The 24,631-nt window shown below is 44.2% G+C and overlaps 2 protein-coding genes and 1 long non-coding RNA gene across 10 annotated transcripts in view; 1 reads left to right on the top strand and 2 right to left on the bottom strand.

The window, feature by feature from the left end:
• The window catches only part of CCDC13 (coiled-coil domain containing 13), a 49,376-nt gene extending 47,256 nt beyond the window's left edge, over positions 1–2,120 (bottom strand). For all 3 annotated transcript variants that reach the window (XM_002713056.6, XM_008260244.5, XM_008260245.5), the window contains exon 1: positions 1,984–2,120. The gene's annotated coding sequence lies outside the window, so the exon portion shown is untranslated. The remainder of the gene's footprint in view (positions 1–1,983) is intronic.
• Positions 2,121–2,126: 6 nt separating this feature from the next.
• On the top strand, positions 2,127–3,868 carry LOC149124396 (uncharacterized). The gene is made up of 2 exons (XR_016214893.1): positions 2,127–2,280; positions 3,467–3,868. It is a non-coding gene; the product is annotated as an uncharacterized LOC149124396 (long non-coding RNA).
• A 9,012-nt stretch (positions 3,869–12,880) lies between these two features.
• HIGD1A (HIG1 hypoxia inducible domain family member 1A) lies at positions 12,881–23,541 on the bottom strand. 6 transcript variants are annotated; one of them, XM_051851838.3, is made up of 5 exons: positions 23,504–23,541; positions 18,668–18,819; positions 18,288–18,406; positions 14,455–14,589; positions 12,881–13,882 (listed from the first exon to the last, which is right to left on the bottom strand). In XM_051851838.3, the coding sequence occupies exons 3-5, from the start codon at positions 18,382–18,384 to the stop codon at positions 13,833–13,835; spliced, it is 282 nt and encodes a 93-aa protein (XP_051707798.1). In that variant the 5' UTR covers positions 18,385–18,406; positions 18,668–18,819; positions 23,504–23,541; the 3' UTR covers positions 12,881–13,832. The 6 variants fall into 6 exon arrangements, with proteins under 6 accessions (XP_051707798.1, XP_069907066.1, XP_069907067.1 ...); XM_070050965.2 differs by having other exon boundaries at positions 18,288–18,402; XM_070050966.2 differs by lacking the exon at positions 18,668–18,819 and having other exon boundaries at positions 23,269–23,541.
• Positions 23,542–24,631: the final 1,090 nt, after the last annotated feature.

Genomic DNA, 24,631 nt, shown 5'->3' with positions numbered 1-24,631 from the left:
CCGCAGCGCACCGGCCGCAGCGGCCATTGGAGGGTGAACCAACGACAAAGGAAGACCTTTCTCTCTGTCTCTCTCTGTCTCATTGTCCACTCTGCCTGTCAGAAAAAAAAAAAAAAAAAAAAAGGCAGAACTACAAACCTAAAAGATCAAAGAGGAGGGAATATAAGTGACCTTGTGTTGCAGTGGATTCGTTTTTGAGAGGAGGAGCGTGAGAGTTTTCACAGTACCAAAAGCATGAAAGAAGTAACTGATAAATTGGACTTCATTAAAATAGAATACCTCTCACTGGAAAACACTGTTACGACAATGGAGACAGAAGCCACAGTATGGAAAGAAATCTGCAAAGCACGTCTAATAAAGGAATGCACCCAAAATACATACAAAGAACTCTTAAATAGCCCATCAAAAAGTAGGCAAAAGATCTGAACAAACATGCCAAGGAACAGGATATACGGATGGCAAATAAACATTTGAAATGATGTCCAACAGCACATCTCATTAGGGAACTGAAAATTAAAACAAAAAGTGGCATACCACTCCCTTCCTTTTAGAATGGCTACACTCCAAAACATCAACAACTGCAAATGCTGGCAAGGATATAAAGCAACAAGAATTCTTATTTATTGCCAGTGGCTGAATGCAAAATGGTAAATCCACTCCGGAAGTCAGTTTGGCAGTCTTTTTCATAGTTCAACACCGTCTTAGAACATGATCCATAATAGGCTTCCTGACGGTTAAGGACTGGAACACAGCCAGTGCAAAGAGTTAATAAGAGAGGAAATGGGGGTGCGGAAAGTATATGGGAACTCTGCTCTGTAATGTTTCTGTCAATCAAAAACTGCTTTAAAAATAAGGCCGGGAGCCGGCGCTGTGGCGCAGTAGGTTAATCCTCCACCTGTAGCACCGGCATCCCATATGGGCACCCGGTTCTAGTCTCGGCTGCTCCTCTTCCAGTCCAGCTCTCTCTATGGCCTGGGAAAGCAGTAGAAGATGGCCCAAGTGCTTGGGCCCCTGCACGCGCGTGGGAGACCCGGAAGAAGCCCCTGGCTCCTGGCTTCGGACTGGCACGGCTCCGGCCGTTGCGGCCCTTTCCGAGTGAACCAACGCATGGAAGACCTCTCTCTCTGTCTCTCCCTCTCATTGTCTGTAACTCTACCTCTCAAATAAATACATAAAAATCTTTAAAAAAAAATAAGGCTGATTAATTTTTTTAAGTCCAGGCTAAAGTGCATGCAAAGAACTTTGGCTCACGAAGGAGTTCCGGCGGTGGGAAGGGGGCAGGGCCCGCCACCCACTTAGGAGTCCTGTGGGGAAGTGAGTGCCCAGAGGCCAGTGCAGGGCAGGGAGGGAAGCTGCCCCACCAGCCGGCCACGTTCTTCTCTCTCTCTCTCTTAATGTTCTTTGAGTGCTCCCTAGTGACAACCTGGGGTCTTGGGGGGCAGGGCCAGCTGCCTAGTTTGGGGTCTTCCTATATGCTGCTGGACAGGACCCCCACCAATTGCCTACCAGGCCAGCATCTATGCAGGGATGGGAGTCGAGTGAGTAGTCTGGTCGGCGGGGTCGCCCCGTCCTGAGGGGGCTGACCTTAGAAGGTGGCCCGGGAGAGGGGGCGCGAATGCCGCAGGGTCGCGCGGCTCCGCCCCTCAGGGCCGAGCCCCCCAACTCTCCAGCAGAGGCCCGGCCAGAGAGCGCGGGTCAGGGCCACGTGGGCTCCAGTTCTACTCCACGACCGCGCAGGCGACGCAACCTCCACGCCAAATTAACCCTCGAGCGGCACAGAACACACTGGGGAAGGAGGAGGGTGTGCGCCAATGTTTGCAGCAGTCTCCGCTCGGCGCCCCGATGCCCAGTGCCGGCAGGCAGTGGACGTCCGGCCAGAGGCAGGGCGCTCGGGCGAGAGAGTGCGCTCAGGCTCATCCATGCCCCCGGCGGCTGCAGGCCTCCGAGCTCCGGCCCCGGCCTGCTGCCCTCCCAGCCACTTACAAGATCTCTTTCTGCTTCTCCCTTTCAGCACCACCACGGCTTCCGCGCCTCTTCCGGACGCCTGCACGCGCTGCCCTGGCAACCGTCACCAGGGAAACCAGACTGTCGCCCGCATGACGTCATCGCACCTCGACGAGGGCCGAGAGGACGCTGGGAGTAGAGAAGGTGACGGGCGCTGACAGCCCGGGTTCAGGCCTTGTGGAAACTGAGGAGCTGAAAAGTGAGCTCTCTCACCGTGAAATTTACCGCAGACGCGCAGAATAGCTTTAAAAAATGTTGATGTGGGGGAAGGGAATGGTGAGTGTGTGTGTGGGGGGGGGGGGGAACCAAAGCAAACACGACGCAAAATAGTCGTCTGAATAGGGTTGTGTTTGTTCAAATTAGCCCAAAATCCAGACTGAAATGGAACTATTAAGGTAGTTTTGGGGGAACCCGTGTTCAGCCTGGTGGTTGAGCCGCCTGCGCCCTGCTCTGAGGAGTTCCTGGGTTTTAAAAGCACTTCAAAAAAATTCTTTAAAAAAGTGGTTTTGTAAGGACATTTCAACAAGTTTGTGGAAAAATGGAATTAGAAGACCAATTTAGGCCAAAAATATTGAAATCTATGCATTTTTTTCATGAACTTTTGGAAGACTCCTTGGATTTGGGTGACAGAATTGCCATACTGTGTTTTTACTTTTGCACTTCAAAGGTTTTTTTTTTTTAAATAATGGACATGCTCCCCCCCCCCCAGAAACCTTTTATTTAATGAGTACAAATTTCATCAGTAAAACTTGAGGAAGATAGTGATTCTTCCCACCATACTCGCCCTCCCACCCCGCCACCTCCTCCCTCTCCCATTCCCAGTCCCATTCTCAGTTTTCAATTAGCTTTATACACAGAAGACCAACTCTGTGCTAAGTAAAGATTTCAACTATTTGCACACACACACACACACACATACACACAACTGTTTGAGAACAAGTTTTACAGTTAATTCTCATAATTCATTGAGCACAGAAATCCTGCATGGGAAGTTAGTGCATAGTGACTCCTGTTGTTAATTTAACAGTTAACACTCTTTTGTATGACATCAGTCACATGCAAGGCTCTTGACATGAGCTGTCAAGGCTATGGAAGCCTTTTGAATCCACAATCTCCATCAGTATTTAGACAAGGTCGTAAGCAAAGTGGAAGTTCTCTCTTCCCTTCAAAGAAAAGTACCTCCTTTGATGGCCACTTCTTTCCCCTGGGGTCTCTCTCACAGAGATCTTCCAAAAACGTGCTTTCTTTTCATAGAGGAAAATACTTGTATATATTTCCAAAGCGCTATCCAACTTAAGGCATCTTGACAATTCTGGGCTGTATGAAGATGGCAAACTCTGAGAAAGTTAGCAAATTTTTAGGAAAGACAGTCCAGGTTAGCTTTCCATAGATTTATGGTGGCCTTTATAATTGGAAAATCTTCAAATAGATCACAGTTGTTTATATTTTTTTCCCTCATAAGGTGAATTCCCCATAGCTGTACGTGAAGATGAAGTACTAGACCATCATGGGCATACAGGAGTAGACCTGGTGGTTTCTGATAGAGGAAGAATGGGTCTTTCAGGTTGTTCTCCAGTTGTCAAGTGAGCCCCAAGTCAGAGGCCTGGAAATCTACGTGTAATACAAGAGCCAGGCTACAGAGTAGGTTTCAGGTAAGTAGGCATGTGGGGAGCAAACCGGACTAGACTGTTACTGGAATTAAGACTTATTCTATGCATCTGCTCTCCCACAATATGGCGCTGGGAGAGAAGTAAACAGCTTCCGCACAGCTGCCTCCAGTTCAGCCAATTAACTGTAGGACTTGCTCCTGATTGGAGGAGAGCAGCGTACTCGGCGTGTGGGCAGCCGAGTTGGGATTGGCGGAGGAAGACTATAAAGGAGGAGAGAGACGGCATGCACCAGGAACATCTACGGGGAACATCTATCTGGAGGAACACCTGTGCAGCCCCCGAGAGAGCCGGCCAGCGGTGTGCCACTCCCCTGCGGAAGTGGGGAATGTGGCCAGGGGTAACTGCCCTTCCACGGAGGTGGAAGGGATGGTAGCCAACCCGGGAAGAACCAGCAGCAAACCCGGGGAGGGCCGAGCAGACGAAAGAACAGCGCAGGGTCCTGTGTCGTTCCTCCACGAAGAGGGGGAGCGACATAATGGTGCCGTGACTCGGATATGAAGCCTAGGCAGGACTTAGTGTCGTTCCTCCATGAAGAGGGGGAGCGACATAGGCACCTCAAAGGTACTTTTATATGGTAGGTGTGCAGAGAGTATCATTTACTCCCCTGGTGACCAGAAGGGTATAAAGTGGCTGGGGTTAAACCAGGTCTACATGGAGGGTTTCTGGGAAAGCATTGTTCCCTGCAGAGAGCCAGGTTTCTATGAAGATAAGAATATGCTGTGATAAGGGTAAGGATGTAGAATTTGAGAACAGGCAACCTAGAGTGCATTCTAAAAAGTTTGGAAATGGGGTAATATTCTGCACAAGCACTTCAAGGATTGCTTTCGACAAGGATGCCAACCATACAGTAACCTGTTCTTATAAAACCAGGGGTGATTTTCCTCTAGGATTGTCACTTTTCTGCTGCCACCACTGAAACTCTCCTGCCCATTTATACAGTCTCTCTGGAACTTTCTGTAGTTTATAACTTGATGTTCATCATCCAGGAAGCCAGATGATCTGCAAGGGTCATTTGCACATTATAAAAGCATTTGCTAATCCCAGCTTACTTTCTGCTTCTCTAACCAGAAGTACCTATAGGACATTCTGTGTTTTTTGTTGTTTGCTTTTGAATTGGAACATTTTATTGAGGTGATGATAGAGTCACATGCAATTGTAAGAAATAATACAGAGAGATCCCGTGTGCAGTCTCCACCAGTGGTAACATTTTGCAGAACAATAGTCCAAGACCACACCAGGATATTGACATTGATGAAGTGCATGGATTGCACTTCAGTTTCCCAGTTCTGACATACTCATTTATTTGATATTATGTAAGTTCACGTATCAACCACCAGCCAATATACTGAACACTTTCTATCACCAGGATCCCTCTATAGTGCTTTTATATCCATAGCTACCTCCTCCTGCCCCTCCCCAAATCCCTAACCCCCCACTAAGCCCTAATCTGTCTTCCATTTGTCTAAAATTTTGCCATTTCAAACACTTTGTATAAATAGAATAATAAGGCATGTAACTTTTTAGGTTTTTTTGTGTATTTAGAATAAGTCTCTGGAGATTCATCTGAGTTATGTATGAACGATCTATTCTTTTTTATTGTTGAGTCTTATCATAAACTTAGTAAGGATATCATAGACTTAGTGTGGTCTAAAATACTGGAGACTTGCTGGTGAGTCACAGACATTATGTGTACAGTATGGATGTACCTCAGTTTGTTTAACCATCCACCCACTGAAGGACATCTGACCCATTTCCCGGATGGGTATTATGATTAACTTATGAACACTCCTGTACAGGTGTTTGTATGAACATAGGTTTTTCTTTAAAAAAAAAAAAAAAGATTTATTTATTTATTAGAAAGGCAGAGTTACAGTGAGAGAAGGAGGTAGAGAGAGATCTTCCATCTGCTGGTTCATTCCCTAAATGGCCACAATGGCCCAGGCTAGGTCAGGCTGAAGCTGGAAGTCAGGAGCTTCTTCTGGGTCTCCCACATGGGTGTAGGGGCCCAGGGACTTGGACCATCTTCTGCTGCTTTCCCATGAGAATTAGCAGGGAGCTGTATTGGAAGTGGAGCAGCTGGGACTCAAACCGGCACCCATACGGGATGCTGGCACTGCAGGCTGTGGTTTAACCCACAGTGCCACAGTGCTGGCCTCAGGTTTTTATTTCTATGGAATAAATGCCCAAGAGTACAATAGCTGGGTCATGTAACTGCATACTTAGTTTTATTTTAAAAAATGGCCAAACTTTTCTAGAGTTACTGTATCGTTTTATATTCCTACCAGAAATGTGTAAGTGCTCTGATTTTATCACATTGTTGCTAGCATTTACTGTTGGCTTTATTTTTGTTTTAGCCATTTTATTAAGTGTATAGTGATATCTCCTTGAGTTCCAATGTAAATCATAATGTTGAACTTTTTTTATATCTTTATTTGCCATCTGTATTTTCTTTGGTGAAGTGTCTGTTTTTATCTGTTGCCCAAATTTTTTAAAAATATTATTTATTATACTTATTTGAGGAGTTGAGTTAGAGAGAGAGAGATGAGATAGAAAGAGAGAGGTCTTCCATCCTCTGGTTCATTTCCCAAATGGCCACAATGGCCAGAGTGGTCCTATCCAAAGCTAGGAGCCAGGAGCTGCTTCTGCGTCTCCCACATGAGTGCAGAGTCCAAGAACTTGGGCCATCTTCCACTGCTTTCCTAGACCATTAGTAGAGAGCTGGATTGGAAGAGAAGCAGCTGGGACTTGAATTGGCACCCATATGGGATACCTGTGAAGGCTTAGCCCAGTATGCCATAGTGCTGACCCTGTGTTGCCCAAATTTTAACTGTTGGGTTTTGAGAATTCTTTATACATTCTATACACTAGTACTTTGTTAGGTATGTGGTTTGCATATATTTTCTCCCAATCGTGGTTTGTCTGTTAATCCTTTTCACATGGCTTTCACAGAACAAGTTTTGATTTTGATGAGGTTGAATTTATCACTTTCCTTCTTTTATGGGTTGTACTTTTGATATCAAGCTTACAAACTTTTTGCTTAGCTAGCTCTGGACCCTAAAGACATTTCTCTTTGCTTTTCTAGAAGTGCTAGGGTTTCATGTCCATAATTTATTTTGGTGTACTTTTTTTGCATAAGGTGTGAGGTTGAGTGTTTGTTTTTGTTTTTGCCTGTAATGTCAATTGTCCTGTAATGCAGCCAGCATCATGTGGTGGAAAGCTATCTTGTTTTTGAGCTTTTGTCAAAAACCAAGCAAACTCAAGAACAACAATAAACAAACAAAAAACCCAAACAGCCCCATTTAAAAATGGGCCAAGGATTTTAGTAGATGTTTCTCCAAGAAACACACAAATGGCCAATTAAGCTTATGGATAGATAGTCAGTATCACCAGCTATTAGTGAAGTGTAAATCAAAATTACAGTGAGATAATACCTCACACTCATTAGGTTAGGTTGGATATTATGAAAAAAAAAGGGGGGGGGGGGCTGGCGCCGTGGCTCACTAGGCTAATCCTTCGCCTAGCGGCACCGGCACACCGGGTTCTAGTCCCGGTCAGGGCGCCGGATTCTGTCCCAGTTGCCCCTCTTCCAGGCCAGCTCTCTGCTATGGCCCCGGAGTGCAGTGGAGGATGGCCATAAGTCCTTGGGCCCTGCACCTGCATGGGAGACCAGAAGAAGCACCTGGCTCCTGGCTTTGGATCAGCGTGATGCGCCAGCCGCGGCGGCCATTGGAGGGTGAACCAATGGCAAAATGAAGACCTTTCTCTCTGTCTCTCTCACTGTCCACTCTGCCTATCAAAAAAAAAAAAAAAAAAAAAAAAGGGAAAATCACAACTATTGGCCAGGATGTAGAAAATCTGAAATCCTTGTGTATTGCTACTGGGGATGTAAAGAATGGTATCATTTCTATGGAAAACAGTTTGGTGGTTTCTCAAAGAATTAAACATAGAATTACCACAAGAATTGAATGCAGGGACACAAATGGAAACTTACACGCCAGTGTTCACAGCAGCACTATTCACAATAGCAAAAAGGTGGAAACAACTCAAGTGCTGACCAACAAATGAACAAACAAAATATGACATACACATACAATGGAATATTATTCAGATTTTAAAAGACAATGGGGGACTGGCATCGTGGTGCAGGTTAAGCTGCTGCTTTCGATGCCAGCATCCATGTTGTAGTGCCAGCTAGTCCCAGCTGCTCCACTTCCAATCTAGCTTCCTGCTAATGCACCTGGAAAAGCAGAAGCAGAAAGCCCAAGTACTTGAACCTCTGACACTCATGTGGGAGACCAGGTCCTGGCTCATAGCTTCAGCTTGGCCCAGACCTGGCTGTTGGGCCATTTGGGCAATGAACCAGCATATCGAAGATATCTGTCTCTTCCTCTCTCTCTGTTGCTATGCCTTCCAAATAAACAAATACTTCTTTTAAAAAGGAGAGAGGATGAAATTCTGATCCATGCTATAACATGCTATAACTTGATAATTTGCTAAGTGAAATAAGCCAGTAACAAAATTATAAATATTGTGATTCCATCTATATTAGGTTCTAGAATGAGCAAATTCAGAGACAGAGAGTAGCAGAGAAGTTTTTAGAGGGCAAGAGTGAGGGAAGGAGATGGCAGAGAGGGGAACGGGATCTGGAAAATTACTAAATGCAAGTTTCGGTTTGGGTTGGTGAGTTTCTGAAGGTCAATGGTAGTGATAGTTGCATAGCATTTTGAGAATACTTGGTTCCACTGAATCATAACTGAAAAATGGTTAAAATGGCGAGTCCTATGTTATAAATATTTGTCACAATTTTTAAACGAGTTGAATGTATTTGTATGGTTCTACTTTCCATTCCTAATCCCTAAGAGATTCTTCCCACAGTACCATACAGCTTCAACCTTAAAATGTGAGCTTTATGCATGTTTTTCTTAAAGTCACCACATAGATTTCTCCTCTTTGAAGTTGTATTTTTCCTCACAGATAGGTAAATATAATAAGCAGTGATGATCCTACTTGCTATGAGAAGCAAAACAACAGCCCTAAGTGAGACTAGTTGCTGCTCTGACATCAAGTCACAAACCTCAACTGTCTACTTAAACAGTAATAGTATCCTCTTTGCCATGATCACTGTGTCATCACAGTGCTCTGGAAACTGCGGAATGCTGTTCAGTTATCTAGATTATCATTTTAGCCATAGTACATAGTATTTATATTACTGCAGTTTTAGCTATTTGCCTGATAATGGAAGTAAGTTTATAACCATCTGACTTTCTCCTCGTCAGACCTTTCCACACTAGACTTCAGTTTGGTCATACTATGAGTATCTCGTCAAGTTAGACTTTCCCAGTTATGGTATTAACTGATAAGTAAACCAGGAACACTGAGCCACTAGTTTATATTCAGAGTTTGTGACCCATATACAGAGCCTCTCCCTTCCCAGAATCACACACCCATAAAAACCGAGTCATCACAAAGATATTGGAGCATGGGTTCAGAGCCAACAAAGAGAAGCTGCTTTGAGATATTTTTGACCCAAGATTAAGCCTTAGTAAATTATTCCACTGCACTATCAAGGCCCCCTTCCCCCAATACAAATAGTTCACTTTCTCCAAGGTCAAGGCCCTTCTTGCTGGAGTTCTGATGGATTTGGGCTTTGTCGGCCATTAGCCTCTTTTAGAACTCCCCCCAGGACACTTTGTGGTTTAGTGTAACACCATTTTGGTTGTAGTCAATTTTATTTTATCCACAGAGCTATTTTGTCTAAATGTGTTTGTATATATGGTGATCTCATTCATTGTATGTTGACTTTATTAGAATACTCAGTGTTCTGCCAAGACTCATCAATCCTCAGTTCCAAGGGACCTCTTTGATGGATGAGGTATACCTTGGCTGCCCACCAAGCCTTCAGCATGATGGGCTGGCAGTATGTCTTAATTTCCGCCCCCAATTTCTCAATCCCATTCTTGGTTTACATTGGTTTTTCAGAGCACTTGGATGCAGTATCTTGATGCAGTAATTCTGAGTTTCTCCCCTGTTGAGTAGGTCCCCAGTGACTTGTGCACTTACTGCTATTTAATTTACCACCGCCACAGCAAGGTCCCTTTGTGGGGACATCCTTGGCTTCTGTTTTATAAAGACTAGCACTAGGTGGCAGCAACAGAAAGTGAAAGGCCTAGTGTTGGCCCACAGGGAATGGCAGGGCAAATTTGGGTAACAAGAGACTCTATTTATGCAACCCTAATAAGATTTGGTAATTCGTTTAAGAGACAACAACAACAACAACAACAACAACAACAACAAAAAAAATGTGAGGAAAGAAAGGTACCTCTAAGAGTGTGAGCCCAGCAGGTGAGGCAGGCAGGGGTTGGAATAGGGATACCACTGACAGAAATGAGCCAGCTAGGAAGGGACAGAGAAGACAATAAATATGCTTATAGACAAGGTGAGATTAAGAACTGAAAGGTGATGGCAAAATTGCAGTCACTCTGAAACACTTCAGAGTCCCACTGGGTACAGGAAAAAGAGCTAACACCAACCTAAGAAGGTCAGAACACTAGAGAATGTGTTATTGGGTTACTCTGAGGGAACCAACTGGTTCCCTAGACCCACTTATCACTAATGAATCCAGGAGGAAGTTCCCTAATTTTTGTCTTACTGAAATTCTTTTTTTTTTTTCTTGCTTCATTTCAGTGATGAAAGAGAAAGTACGCTTCCTTTGTCTAAACATGAAACCAGGTTGCATGAGCAATGCTGGTATTGGCAAATGATTCATTGACAAAATGCCAGTCCAGTCAAAATTGAATGCTCAGATTCCCTTTCAAATTTTCCCATTCTATTGGAAAAGCTTTCAAAAAGAACCAAGTTTTAAAATAATAATTGGCATTTGTACTGTTTCACAGAGAACTGTGTGAATACTGTATTTGTTCAGTTTTACTTTAGGAGCTGTGATGTGATGGGCTGTAGATTTACATAGGGATAGATCCTAATTTTTCCCTATTTATTTATTTGAAAGGCAGAGTTGCAGAGGCAGAGGCAGAGAAAGGCCTTCTATCTGCTGGTCACTCCCCAGATGGCTTCAACTGCTGGAGCTGAGCCAATCCAAAGCCAGGAGCCTGGAGCTTTTCCAGGTCTCTGACATGCGTGCACAGGGGCCCAAGGACTTGGGCCATCTTCTTTTGCTTTCCCAGGCCAGAGAACTGGATTGGAAGTGGAGCAGCTGGGACTCAGACCAGTGCCCTTATGGGATGCTGGTACTGCAGGCAGTGGCTTTTACCTGCTATGCCACAGCACAGGCCCCAGAACCTAACTTTCAAGTCCCTGAAGCTCTGAGCAGCATTTGCTCATGTGTGAGACATGGCCTACATGACCAATCCTATTATGGAGTGGATTGGGCCACTCCAAAATTCTTACTCTGACACACAAGTTTAATTAGGGTGCTTGTTAAGTGCAGAGTCAAATTCCAGCTCTCACCACCAGATGTCACGGTTGCTTCCTGACTAGAAAATAGGCAGTCATTAGTCATCCCTCTGCATCAGAAGGGGGATTGATTCCAGGACCACCCTCCCCACTCCAGGCTATCAAAACGAGGATCTTCAAGTTCCTTATGTAAAATGGCATAGTGTGTGACCTATGCAATCTTCCCATACACTTTAAATCTCTAGATTACTTAGAATACAGCAGGGAAGGCTGGCATTAAGTGATGACAACAAAGCATGATGAATACCACATACAGGCTTCAACAGGATCATGGGCTGGGATAGGACTACAGGTCTCCATGAGGAGGTGGTTCTACTTTGAGATAGGATGTCAAATTTTAACTGAGGCAGATTCCTTGGCTTATTTTGGCTGTTACTGGAGCACTGGTTCACTCTCCTTTCTCTCATATTGTAACTGTGACTTTCAAAGAAATCTTTAAGGAAAAAAAAAAAAAAAAAAAAAGAAAATTTCTAAAATTCATTCCTCTACAGAAAGTTTATCCTTCAAGAAACAATTGTTGGGGCCAGTGCTGTGGTGCAGTGGGTTAAAGCCCCAACCTGCAGGGCTGGCATCCCATATGGGCAGGTTTGAGTCCCGGATACACCACTTCTGATCCTGCGCTCTGCTATGGCCTGGGAAAGCAGAAGATGGCCCAACCTCTTGGGCCCCTGCACCCATGTGGGAGACCCAGAAGAAGCTCCTGGCTCCTGGCTTTGGGTCAGCTCAGCTCTGGACATTGTGATCATTTGGGGAGTGAACCAGCGGATGGAAGACCTTTCACTCTCTCTAGCTCTACCTCTTTGTAACTTTCAAATAAACTTTTTTTTTTTTTTAAGAAACAAACAATTGTTAGTATTGCCTAAATGCATTTTATATCCATTCAAAGCTGAGAAAATACTCCTTCGTAATATAATGTATGTTTTATTTGAAAGACAGTTACAGATCTTCCACCTGCTGGTTCACTCCCCAAATGGCCACAATGGCCAGGGCTGGGCCAGGCACCTGGAACTCCATCCAGGTCTCCTATGTGGGTGGCAGTGGCCCAAGTATTTGGGGTATCTTTTGCTGCTTTCTCAGGCACAGTAGTAGGAACCCAGATCAGAAGTGGAGCAGCCGTGACTCAAATCTGCTTGTGTGGGATGCCAGCATCACAAGCGGAGGCTTAACCGCTGCGTGTGCCACCGTGCTGGCCTCATAGATGTATTTTGAAAGCACTTTCACATAAAGCTACACAGTGATGTATCGTTCAGTGAGGACCACCGAAGTTACCTAGTCCAAGTCTAATTTCATAGTTTTATAACTGTTGTATTCACTTCAAAGGCCAATATTTCAAGTCTCTAATACTTGTTGGCAGCTACCATTTTACTCACCATTCTATATTCTCTGTAAACAAAAATGCTTTGAAAGAATGGACTGTCGTCCTCCTTAAAGGACACTCATCTAAACTGAAAACAAACAAACAGGACTATAGCTCCTCTGAGTTGCTAAGCTCAAATGAAATTATGCATGATTCCTATCTCTTGGGGTTGTTAGGAAGCTTACTGGATATTACACATGTGTAAGTGCTTACACTGGTGGATGGCACACAGTAGATGCTCTATAAATGTCAGCTATAATTTTTATTTGATACTCTTTAACTCTGGTTCCACCAAAGGTACAAAATATTCTGTGATTCTCTTGGAACTTAATTTCTGTGCTACTCTTTTTCCAAACTGAAATAAATACAAGACATTTAATATGTTTACTTACTTTAATAACAATATGTAGATCATGCTATCACCATGGAATGTAAGTTCAGGTTAGACAAGAGATTTCACAACTGCAGTAATGTATCCTGTAGTATATCAAAGTTTGTGTATAACGTCTGACCAACCAGCTTGCTCATAAACTATTGATCACTTCCACTATAGGTAATTTAACATTTATGAGTCTTACACAGAAAATTAAAAAACACTGCACACATTTTAAAAGTGTTAATTTACCTTTGTATTAGCAGTTAAAATACATGTTTCTATTTCAAGGTGACATTTAGAAATTATGCTAGTATAACAGCAGCAAAAATATAATTCTGCAGTTTTTACAAAAGAGCTAACCTGGAATCCATAATTAAATTAGTCTCACATCTACAAGTATGATTCTGAAATAAATACTACTATGCAGCTGTCTTAAAAGCTTGCTACCTTTTGTTTGTGTACATACACAAGTACACACACACACACATACACACACATTCAGGTGTGGGAGGCTTTACAAATTATATTCCATGAACTTTTTGAAAAAGAGTTCTTTCAGAGATAACCAATCCCAAAAACTGAAATATTCATCCAGTCTATGAGGCAGGCAGAAAAAAGTGAATTAACTGGGTAAACAGGACTCCTTTCCAACACACGAAGCATGAGACACTGCAGCAAACTGGGAATAACTGCAGCATTGGCCTGCTGTGATCTTTAGGACTAATTTCATCACAAGGGTTGGGGTGGAGGGAGAACATTTTAATACCAGGTGTAAAATGAGACCTATTAGTGAACTAGTCACTAATAATTTGGTCACGAGGAGGTCCATATTCAAAATACCATGTATTATTGTCTAAACCCACTCAAATTATTTATTTTCGATATAACACATAACCTCAATATGAGATGTCTAACTAAAGGAAGCATCTCCAACAAGGCCAAGCCAGCATCTCTTCTAAGGTTTAGGTTTCGCCCAGAATTCCCGATACATGGAATAGCCCATACCTAAAGAAAAAGAATACTAGTTAAACATTTGATATTATGAAAAATTTTAAAATTTCTTAATAGCTAATGTGGAGTATCTACAAAGGTAACAAAACCCCTTTGCCTTAATAGTTTACATTTCTAAAACTCTTTTCACAAAGTTTACATAGTTTCCCAAGTAGCTCAAAGATGCCATGACTAACTCACAATGTTTGAATACTCCTATTTGTTTTTAAAAACAAAGAATATTTAGCTGGAAACTTCAAAAAGGAGTAACTCTTGTTCCATGATACCAGTTAATAAATTATAATGCCACTAAAAGCATGTAATATCTATACTTTAAAATGTCTCTCACAGATAATGGATGTTACCACCAATCCTATTTCTATGTCTAGACTCTTCAATGAAACTATAAACTCAGTGATGGACAGGACTACTATTTCTTCTTTCTTTAAAACCTCAGTAGAATATATCATATACAGGTAAACTATGTCACTACTTGAATTACTTGTATTCAATTTTTACACAGGTCATACCTTGTTTTGTTTGTAAAGACATGCTTAATAAATTTGAAATTTCCTGTGAGAACCTACCAAGAGTCATTGCCCCTACAACAAAGCCTTGAGCCGCCACACGCATGTGAATGAGGTGAAGGGACATTTTCGTATTTCCCCTGCTCTTCAGTTTGTACAGTCCATATGCAACAATTGCTGCAAACCCCGCCATTCCTGTAAAACAGTCAAAAGTGTGTAAGGGGCCTGGGGAGGGATCCAGATGATTCTACCATCAACTGATGTACTTTTACTACAACAAAACAAACGTGGCTAAAGGTATTTTTTATTGTTATTATTTTTATTTGTATTTGGTGGCTAAAGGTTTTATCTTGAGTTAAGGAATGAATTTATTCATTTTAACACTATAATTACATTTTTAAAAATACCCTGAATAACAAGGTAAAGATAACCACCAACACTACAGGAATAGCTGCAGAACTTCCAAATCATTACAAGAAAAATAAAAGGAAACAAAGTATAAATAAAAAATAAAATAGATGGGAGGAAAAAAAAACTTATTTTACTAAATATAGATGTAGGTTAAACAGAAAACAAATATACATTACAAGAGGATATAATTGAGATATCTGCTCTTCTCAATTAAATTTGAGAATCTGGGTGAAATGAATTGATTTCTGAGGAAAATACAAATTAATAAATTCCAAAGGAAATATAAAATATCTTCATATATCAATAACAGAAAGAATTAAAAGTATAATCTAAGATTGACTCCCATAAGACTAAAATAGTTTTATAAGCAAGATCTAATAAATTGTAAGGACATTCTGCATTTGTATTCCAAAACATTAAAAAAAAGATGGCAGTATATTTTTTCCAAAACTTTTCTTTTTAGATTTATTTTATTTATTTGAAAGAGTTACAGAGAGAGGTAGAGACAGATAGAGAGGTCTTCCATCTGCTGGTTTACTCCCTAGATGGCCACAGTGGCCAGAGCCGCGCCTATCTGAAGCCAGGAGCCAGGAGCCTCCTGGTCTCCCACATGGGAGCAGAGCCCAAGGATTTGGGCCCCCCTCCATTGTTTTCCCCGGCCACACAGAGAGCTGGACCAGAAGAGGAGCAGCTGGGACCAGAACCAGCGCCCATATGGGATCCCTCGCCTCAGGCCAGGGCTCTAGCCTGCTGCACCACAGCGCCAGCCCCCCAAAACATTTTTTAAGGAAACCTTGATACCAAAACAAAATTAAGATAAAGTGAGAAAAAGCAATATAAATTATGAATATAGATGTAAAATCACTAAACCAAATATACATAAAAATACACATAACACCACAACTAATCAACTGTAAAACTGTATTAGAATAATATGGTTAGTCATGACTGTTAGACTGTGATTGGGAATTAACTATTGTTTCCACATAAAATATCTCAAGACTTACAACACATTGTGCTTGCACATTTATCATATTTTAAGTACTTCTGTCCTTAGATATTTAGTACATTTTAAAAGGATGAAATAAAATATAAAATATTCTTGCTGCCACCTGAGTTGTCACTTACATAAATGCCTTCTTTGGGGCCCATGAATTCACATTTACACTGCCCTGCTGACAGACACTGGAGCTGCTCCCATTATGCTACTTTCATAAGGTGCTGCAAATCAATGTGCACACATATCACATAATGCTTAATTGTATTTGTGCCAACACGCTGATGGGCTGGCTTTCCCATACTCCAAACAGCACTACTTTTTTTCACCTTGTTTTTTCCATTTTTACAACTTTCACAAATATAAAATATCTTGTTTAATTTTGTATGTTTACTGGTTGAACAAATTTTCATTTTGATTGGCCATTCAGGTTTCCTCTTCTTTGAATTAGCTTGTTTTATGTTGCTTATCTTTTCCTAATTGAATTACAATTATTGTATATTTTGAATATATTTTTTTTTGACAGGCAGAGTTAGTGAGAGACAGAGAGAAAAGTCTTCCTTTTCCGTTGGTTCACCCCCTAAATTGTTGCCATGGCCGGCGCACTGCACCGCTCTGAAGCCAGGAGCCAAGTGCTTCCTCCTGGTCTCCCATGTGGGTGCAGGGCCCAAGCACTTGGGCCATCCTCCACTGCCTTCCCGGGCCACAGCAGAGAGCTGGACTGGAAGAGGAGCAACCGGGACAGAATCTGGTGTCAAGCCTTCTCGACTCCAGAATTTAGGTTCATCTATTTTTTTTTTAATTATTTTATTTATTTGAGCGGTAGCGTTACAGTGAGAGGGAGAGACAAAGGTCTTCCATCTGTTGGTTTATTTCCCAAATGGCTGCGGCTGAGCTGATCTGAAGCCAGGAGCCAGGTGCTTCTTCCTGGTCTCCAATGTAGGTGCAGGGGCCCAAGCATTTAGGCCATCTTCCTCTGCTTTCCCAGGCCATAGCAGAGCTGGATTGGAAGAGGAGCAGCCAGGAATAGAACTGGTGCCCATATGAGATACTGGCACCGTAGGCTGAGGATAAACCTACTGAGCCACGACACCAGCCCCAGTTCCTCTATTTCTTTATATATATATATATTTTTTTTTGACAGGCAAAGTGGACAGTGAGAGAGAGAGAAAGGTCATCCTTTGCCATTGGTTCACCCTCCAATGGCCGCCGCAGCCGGCGCGCTGCAGCCGGCACACCGTGCTGATCTGAAGGCAGGAGCCAGGTGCTTCTCCTGGTCTCCCATGGGGTGCAGGGCCCAAGCACTTGGGCCATCCTCCACTGCACTCCAGGGCCACAGCAGAGATCTGGCCTGGGAGGGGCAACCGGGACAGAATCCAGCACTCCGACCGGGACTAGAACCCGGTGTGCTGGCACCGCAAGGCGGAGGATTAGCCTGTTGAGCCGCGGCGCCGGCCTATATTGTTGTTTTAACACTGAGTACTAATCTATCTCTGAGGGTATGATAGGAGGTGAAATCTCCCTTTTTTCTCTTTCCATTCATATGGTTAATTTTTGAAAACAGTGCTTTGGGTATACATTTTGCATTGATCTGAGATGCCAGCAATGTCATGTACAAAGCATACCTCATAAGCTAGTATACTTGCATTACTCTATCTTCACACAAAAAGCTTATCTGGTACTTTGAAATTGACCTATCAAATTCTGTAACAGGGTAAAAATGTCCAAGTGGGGTTTATATTTGGATTTCAATGAATTTCTAAATTTTGGGAGAACAGAAACTTTAGAATGTGGTACATATACCAGCTTTCATTTGAATCTTATTTGGGATCTCCAGTAATAATAATATCTGTATGTATCCTTTCTTACTTCTGACTTCAAAGTCATTGTTTCTACTATTTTAACACTTTAATATAATTTATACTTGTTTTTTGTTTCTGAAATACACCATCTAATTTACTGATATCCTTTATATGCTGCAAGGCCTTCAGGGGCACTGCATTTGTATATGACTGATCCCCAGTAGAACCCTGACACGAAGATTTGGTGGACTTCCCTGGATGGCAGTACTTGACACAACATTGCTGGAAGAATTAAGTGCACCCCATGTCACTCCACTGGAAAGGAAAACCTGGAAGCTTGTGCATTATGTCTCCTGGACTTCATCCCATAAGCTTTTGCTTTAATCTGTGTGCTTCCAATGTAATAAACCCTAACTATGAATTTAATAGTTTTCTTAAGCCTAGTAAGTCCTAAGAGTAGTCTTGGAGTCTACTGTTCAGTGAAATAGTCAATAAAACAAGACTAAATACACACAGAACACTTTTATAAGATTTTTATCATGCCAATTGCGGCAAATTGTAACATAACAAAAAATATTTGAAAGTAAATTCTTTTAGGATATGCTAGATGAACAAGCTTACCAGGTTTCTATTGTTTCACACTTACAGCCAACTAATTATTAGAATGTCAAAATCAAATTTACCAATGGGGACAAATGGTGCCTCTTTAGCTTTTCGGATAAGTTTGGATCCCTGATCTTCATCATATGAAGAAAGAGAAACATCTGTATTGGTTGACATATTGGTTGTTTGAAGAATCTTCCTGAAAGAGAGTTTCTATGAGATTCTGTAAGTAAAAACATCTATAATGATTAATACCCATAATTAAAATATTCTAGTTTTCCATGAAAACACACGTGTGTTATCCATGAACTTTAAAAGCTATTTTTAAAAATTCACTATTTTTAACCTGTAGCTACTTTTAGGGAGTTATTTATTTGAAAGGCAGAGTTAGAGATGCAGAGGCAGAGAGAGAAGGAAAAGGGAGAGGAGGGGGAGAGATAAAGAGAGAGAGCTCTTCCACCTGCTGGTTCACTCCCCAAATGGCCACAACGGCTGCAGCTGGGCCAGACAGAAGCCAGGAACAAGGAGCTTCATCCGGGTCTCCCAAATTCGTGCAGGGGCCCAACCACTTGGACCATCTTCTGCTGCTTTTCCAGGTACATCAGCAGAGAGCTGGATCAAAAGTAGATCAGCCAGGACTCAAACTGGTGCCCATATGGGATGCCACACTGCAAATGGCTGCTTAATCTGTTACACCACAACACCGGCCCCTTTCAAATTATCTACTTCATTTTATTTCTTTTAAGATATATTTATTTTTTTGAAAGCTACAGTTAGAGAGAAATCTTGAAGCTGCTGGTTTACTCTCCAAATGGCTGCAACAGCAGGAGCTGGGCCAATCTAAAGCTAGGACACAGAAGCTTCTGCCACGTCTCCCACAAGGATGCAGGGGCCCAAGTGCTTGGACCATCTTCCACTGCTTTCCCAGGTGCATTAGTAAGGAGCTGGATAGTAAGTGGAGCAGCTGGGACTCGAACTGGTGTTTACATGGGATGTCATTACCTGCTATGCCACAGGGCTGGCCCCCCTACCATACTAAAAACAGTGAAATTTAAAAAAACAAACTTCTATCAGTTAAGACAGTAGCTATTAATTTTCTAGCTATCCTCATTCTTAATCAACTTCAACTGGACAACTTTCCAACCAAAGTGATAATCCCTATTGCTTCTTCAATATGTTGGGAAATCCTACTAAGCATTTTTAAGTGTAGTTAATAGCGGTTTTTATTGCTTTCAAATGCAGACTTATTAATAATCTGGCTTCAATTCTCACCTCTGAGCAACTTCCCACCTATTATACTAATTTGTTATCAATGGTGATTGTTTTTGGGAAAAGGATAAGTTATTCTGAACAGTCAAAATTTCTACCTACTTCATTATTTATTCCCTTTAGGGACAAAGCTTTTCATTTTAAATAACGTTGCTAGAAATTCTTCCTTTTAAACCTAATTTATATTCAATTCAGCACAAGATAGTGTTTTAGTTTTTTTATAGTATTATTACCTAGGGTTATCACTGTTAATATCACTGTAGCACAAAACTGCAGGCCACCTGAATGAATGAATTCTAAGTTTAGATCTGCCTTCCTTTTTATATACCTTGCATTCCCTAGCTTCCCCCTTAAAATGCTCTACCTTCTTTTTATATTATTCCTTTAAATGGTATTCAAAAGGCAATAAACTAGCCTGATAGTTATATAACAGGAACAGACATTACCACAGAGAGCAAAGTCTCCTTTCTTCTGTTTTAGTCATCTGTTCTCAGGAAGTTATTAGGCATTTCATCACAGTGAGACAGTAAATTCAGTTCTACCTTTGTCACAACAATGTGTACACTTTCTTCATCCCTATCACAACAGCTCTCATTCAATACCTTTCTTTTTTTCAAAGATTTATCTATTTATTTGAAAGTCAGAGTTACAGAGAGGGAGGGAGAGGCAGACAAATTTTCCATTCATTGGTTCACTCCCCAGATGGCCACAACAGGCTGCACTGGGCTATGCAGAAGCCAGGAGCTTCACATTGGTCTCCCACATGGGTGGGAGGGGCCCAAACATCTAGGCCATCTGCAGCTTTTCCCAGGCCATCAGCAGGAAGCTGGATAGGAAGTGGAGCACACAGTGCCCATGTGGTATGTCGGTATCACAGACAGAGGCTTTACACTACTATACCCAAAGGCCTGCCACAGTTCATTGCCTTTCTATTCAAGGAGGGGCTAGTGACAGATAACATTTTCAGAGAAAACGCGAGAGGGGTGTGTGGGGGAGGATGCTTAGTTTGAAAAGGGATTTATCCCGCTAAGCCCCACCCCATTGAGCAGAGTCAATCCCATCATCTGACAGAAAAGAAAACCTTGGCTAGATAGGAGAAAACTCGGATTAGAACTAGACTTCCTTTTTTATATTCTATTTTTTCCCAACTAAATGAACTCCCTACTTATTGAGCTTTTACTTTGTACCAGGTCCATAAGCTCAAGGTTCATTATGCTCACTGAAAATCTAAAGAGATAAAACTTGAGTAATAACACAAACAGTGACTCAAAAATTAGTTATTTTAAAAAACTGGGATGACAGTGTAACAAGACAATGAAGACTGAATTTAGTGGGGTATGGCCTTCTAGCCAAAGGTTTGGGAAGTTTCACAAGGAGTTGAGATTGCCTTTGAAGAAACTGCATAAATGGACTGGATGGAGGGATTTAACATTAATTGCAGAATGGAATGTTTTTAGTCGTCTTCATACCCAGTTGTAAGCTTCTCAGAGATATAACTGTGTTTATCACAAACATCCTTTCCAACTCCCTCCCTAACCTCCATCTAACCACATCATTCTATTTGCTCTGTATACCTCCAAGCCTTTGCACAAGCTGATTCCTCCTTTTTTTCCCACACTGCCCATCCTCTTCAGATCATTTTTCCTAGCTCACTCTTTCATTTTTTCAGGTTCCTATCTGAACAGACCTCTGGGAAATCGTCTGACTGCCTAAGTTTATGACAGGTGCTTTGGTTATGCAGTAATAGGACCCAGCACTTTCTCTATGGTAACCCTCCCAAAAGCCTACTTAAATTGTCTGTTTCTTTTGCTAGAATTTCCTGAAGTCAGAGGCCTCTACCTGCCCTGCTTAAGTCTATGTCCACTGCCTGGCACAATGCCCTTTATTCACTAAGTATAACACAAAATGTTTGCTTAATAAATTTAAGTTATATTTCTGAACAATTAGAATTATTCTCAGGTAATTTATCTACGAATACTTACTGAAAAATAGCAATCATCCACATCTGTAAAGTTTAATCAGTAAGAAAATGACGAACTGTAGGTACCTAAATGCTTATTTCTTTTATAATTCTTATGTTGTACCGATGAAAGGAGAAACAAGAAGAACCCGAACAGGTCCTGGTTTCTTGCAAACATGAGAGATAAAACTACCATAAGGCCGGTGCCGCGGCTCACTAGGCTAATCCTCCGCCTTGCGGTGCCGGCACACCGGGTTCTACTCCCAGTCGGGGCGCCGGATTCTGTCCCGGTTGCCCCTCTTCCAGGCCAGCTCTCTGCTGTGGCCAGGGAGTGCAGTGGAGGATGGCCCAAGTGCTTGGGCCCTGCACCCCATGGGAGACCAGAAGTACCTGGCTCCTGCCATCGGATCAGCGCGGTGCGCCAGCCGCGGCGGCCATTGGAGGGTGAACCAACGGCAAAAGGAAGACCTTTTTTCTCTGTCTCTCTCACTGTCCACTCTGCCTGTCAAAACAAAACAAAAAACTACCATAGACCACAATCCACGTAACACTAGAAGCTTCGATATAAAAGCATGCTTCCCTCCCTTAACCTTAATTCTCTTAAACTAAGACATCACTTGGGGATTGTCCTTGAAAGCAGGGAAGTGTGTGGTTTTCGAATCATCTCACCCTGGATGACTGCAGTTGTGTAACCAGTCGACAGAGCACCAAGTGTTTCCCCTCCTTTCAGGAGGAAGGGGATGCATTCCCTTTCCAGTCTGTACAACAACAGAAGAAAACCTGTCGTTCTGTGTTCTTCACCCCCCGAAGCTTGTACAGATGGGGCATCTGATCTGACTTTCACAAAGCAGCCTCTGGGGTAGCAATCAGGATGTGGGGGATGTGGTTATTGCTTCCTTTAAAGAACTAATGATAACCCCTTTCTGATCCAGAACACTTCAGGTGCACATTTCAAGATAAAATGGGGCGGCGTTGTGGCATAGTGGGCTCCGGTCCAGCTCCCTGCTACTAGCCTGGGAAAAGCAGCGGAGGACGGCCCAAGTGCTGGGGGTCCCTGCCACCCACGTGGGAGACCCAGAGGAAGCTCCTGGCTTCAGCCACCTGTGGAGTGAACCAGTGGATGGAAGATCTCCCCCTCTTTTTTCTCAAACTCCGACTTTGAAACACAAACATAAATCTCTTTAAAAATTTTCAAGAAAAAGATGCTTAAAAAAAAAAAGTTAAAGGGACTGATGTGAAAAGGTTTTTCACTAACACCACTGCTGAGTGTTCCTAAATGACTGCTTTCTCATCTACCCAAATGACCCAGAAAGCTGAAGAGATGCGGAGAGAGGCACCGGACAGCCAGACGTTCGGTGCCTCGGAGAACTGGAATTCTTCGGTAAGTTTAGTAAAATACTAAGGAGGGCTCTCCCAAAGGCACAAGAACACTGAGACCGACCCGAGACAGGCCTCCGAGTGCTGAATCACTGTGGCTGCCCCTGTTCTGCAGGGCCCCGCGCTTTGTAAAAACCTCCCCGGCAGGGTCCGAGCGCGGATGCCTCACTGGGGCCCGAGGCCTGCTGGCCCTCGCCGGGCAGGCGGAGAGGGTGGGCGGGCACGGCGCGTCCGGGGGCGGGAGACCACGGCCGGAAGGTCCTCGGGCTTCTCGCCGTCCCCCGCACCTCGCCCCCTGTGACCTTGTCAGGACTCCCATGGCCGGAGCCCCGCTCGCTCTACCCGGCCCCACGCGGCGCCGGCCGCGGGCTCCCGAGGTGGGCGCCGGCAACACCCCGCCTCCCCGCCTCTCGCCCACTCCCCACCCGCGAGTCTTCCCCACTCGGGGCACTCACTCCACAGGCCTCCGCTTCGTGCGCTCGCCGCCCCTTGTCCCCGGGCCCTGTCCTCCGACCCCACACCTGCCCCGATCCTCAAGGTCGGGCCTGGGCCGCGCCAGCTACACCTCGCCCCCTCAGTCCAGTCGCGGCCGCTAGGCCCCCAACCCTTCCAAGGCCCTCTGGCTGCCCCCACTTGTTCCCTCCCCACAGCCGGGTGCCCAGATCTCACAATACTCCACGCTTCACTTACCGACTGCAACAACCCCAAAAACCCTCCAACCGGCTTCTGGCCCAACCGCGCGCGCCGCATCCGGCAGGCTTCTCCCTGTCCCGCCCACCGCCGGATCCAGCCAATCAGAAGGTAGGACACAGCACACGGGCGCCCCGGCGCCGGCAGGGCGTGCGCGTGCGTGCGTGCGCGCGCGGGCGGGGCTGCCCGGAGAGGGCTCCGGATTGGCTGCGGCGGCGTGCGGGTGGGGCCGGGTCCCCGGCTTCGCGTGCGGATCGAGTGGGACGTGCGAGCTGGGCGTCCCCGGTTCGCGTCAGGTCACCTGAGAGGTCCTGGCCCATGTCCCCGGAGGACCTCAGATTTCTCTCGCCCTTTTCCCCTCGGGCAGGGTGAGGGGTGAGGGGTTTGGGCCGCGGCGGGTCCTCTGGGGCCCGGGGCTGGGGTGGCAGCACGCGCCTGTCCTCTGGGGCGCTGACGGCCGCGGGGCGCTCCTCCCTCCTGGCACCGTCTGCGGGGAAGGAGCGCCTTGGGCCGCCCGGGGTAGGGCCCTTCCGGTGCCCTGCATTCTAGTGGGGCAGCCCAGATGGCCACCACGGACGGAGTTGTGGGCTGGGACCTCGCTCGGGCCACGGGAGGGGCCTCTGCGGAGGAAGTGTGCAGGCCCGGCGTGGCCTCGGACTTCCGGGACAGGGCTCCTGGTTAGTACCTGGGCTAGATGACCAGTCACCATGGGTGACTGTACCGTGGAGGTATCTGGCGTAATTAGAGCTCCCTCCCCCATCCCATAGAGCACAAACCAAGGCAGGCTGCAAACTGTCGTGTCACATAGCTGCTGGGCAGCAGATGCCGTGGGCTGAGGATTTCGAAAGTCAAAAATCTTAAGACATGTAGGAAACACTCATACCATGGATGATAGACTAAGCATCCCGTGCCTTGACCGCGCGGTGGCTTCCACGTACGTACGTATGTTGTTAGGTTGATTCTGCTGTCTCCTTAAACTCTTACCATTGTGCTCAGAAAGACAAAACCCCTCGCTTTAACTAGAAGCCTTAGCAAACAAGTAGGGACAATCTGGCACTCTTTCAAGGAAATTAAAACGGAAGAGACTGACCGCCCAGTACAGAAGTAAGCAAAGAGGAAGTCAGCAAG

This window comes from Oryctolagus cuniculus, chromosome 10 (genome assembly GCF_051225735.1).
Source record: "Oryctolagus cuniculus isolate XC-2025 breed Fujian yellow rabbit chromosome 10, ASM5122573v1, whole genome shotgun sequence".
Taxonomy (NCBI): Eukaryota; Metazoa; Chordata; class Mammalia; order Lagomorpha; family Leporidae; genus Oryctolagus; species Oryctolagus cuniculus.
The sequence above is the reverse complement of the archived record's forward strand: the minus strand, read 5'-3'. Positions and strand labels throughout refer to the sequence as shown.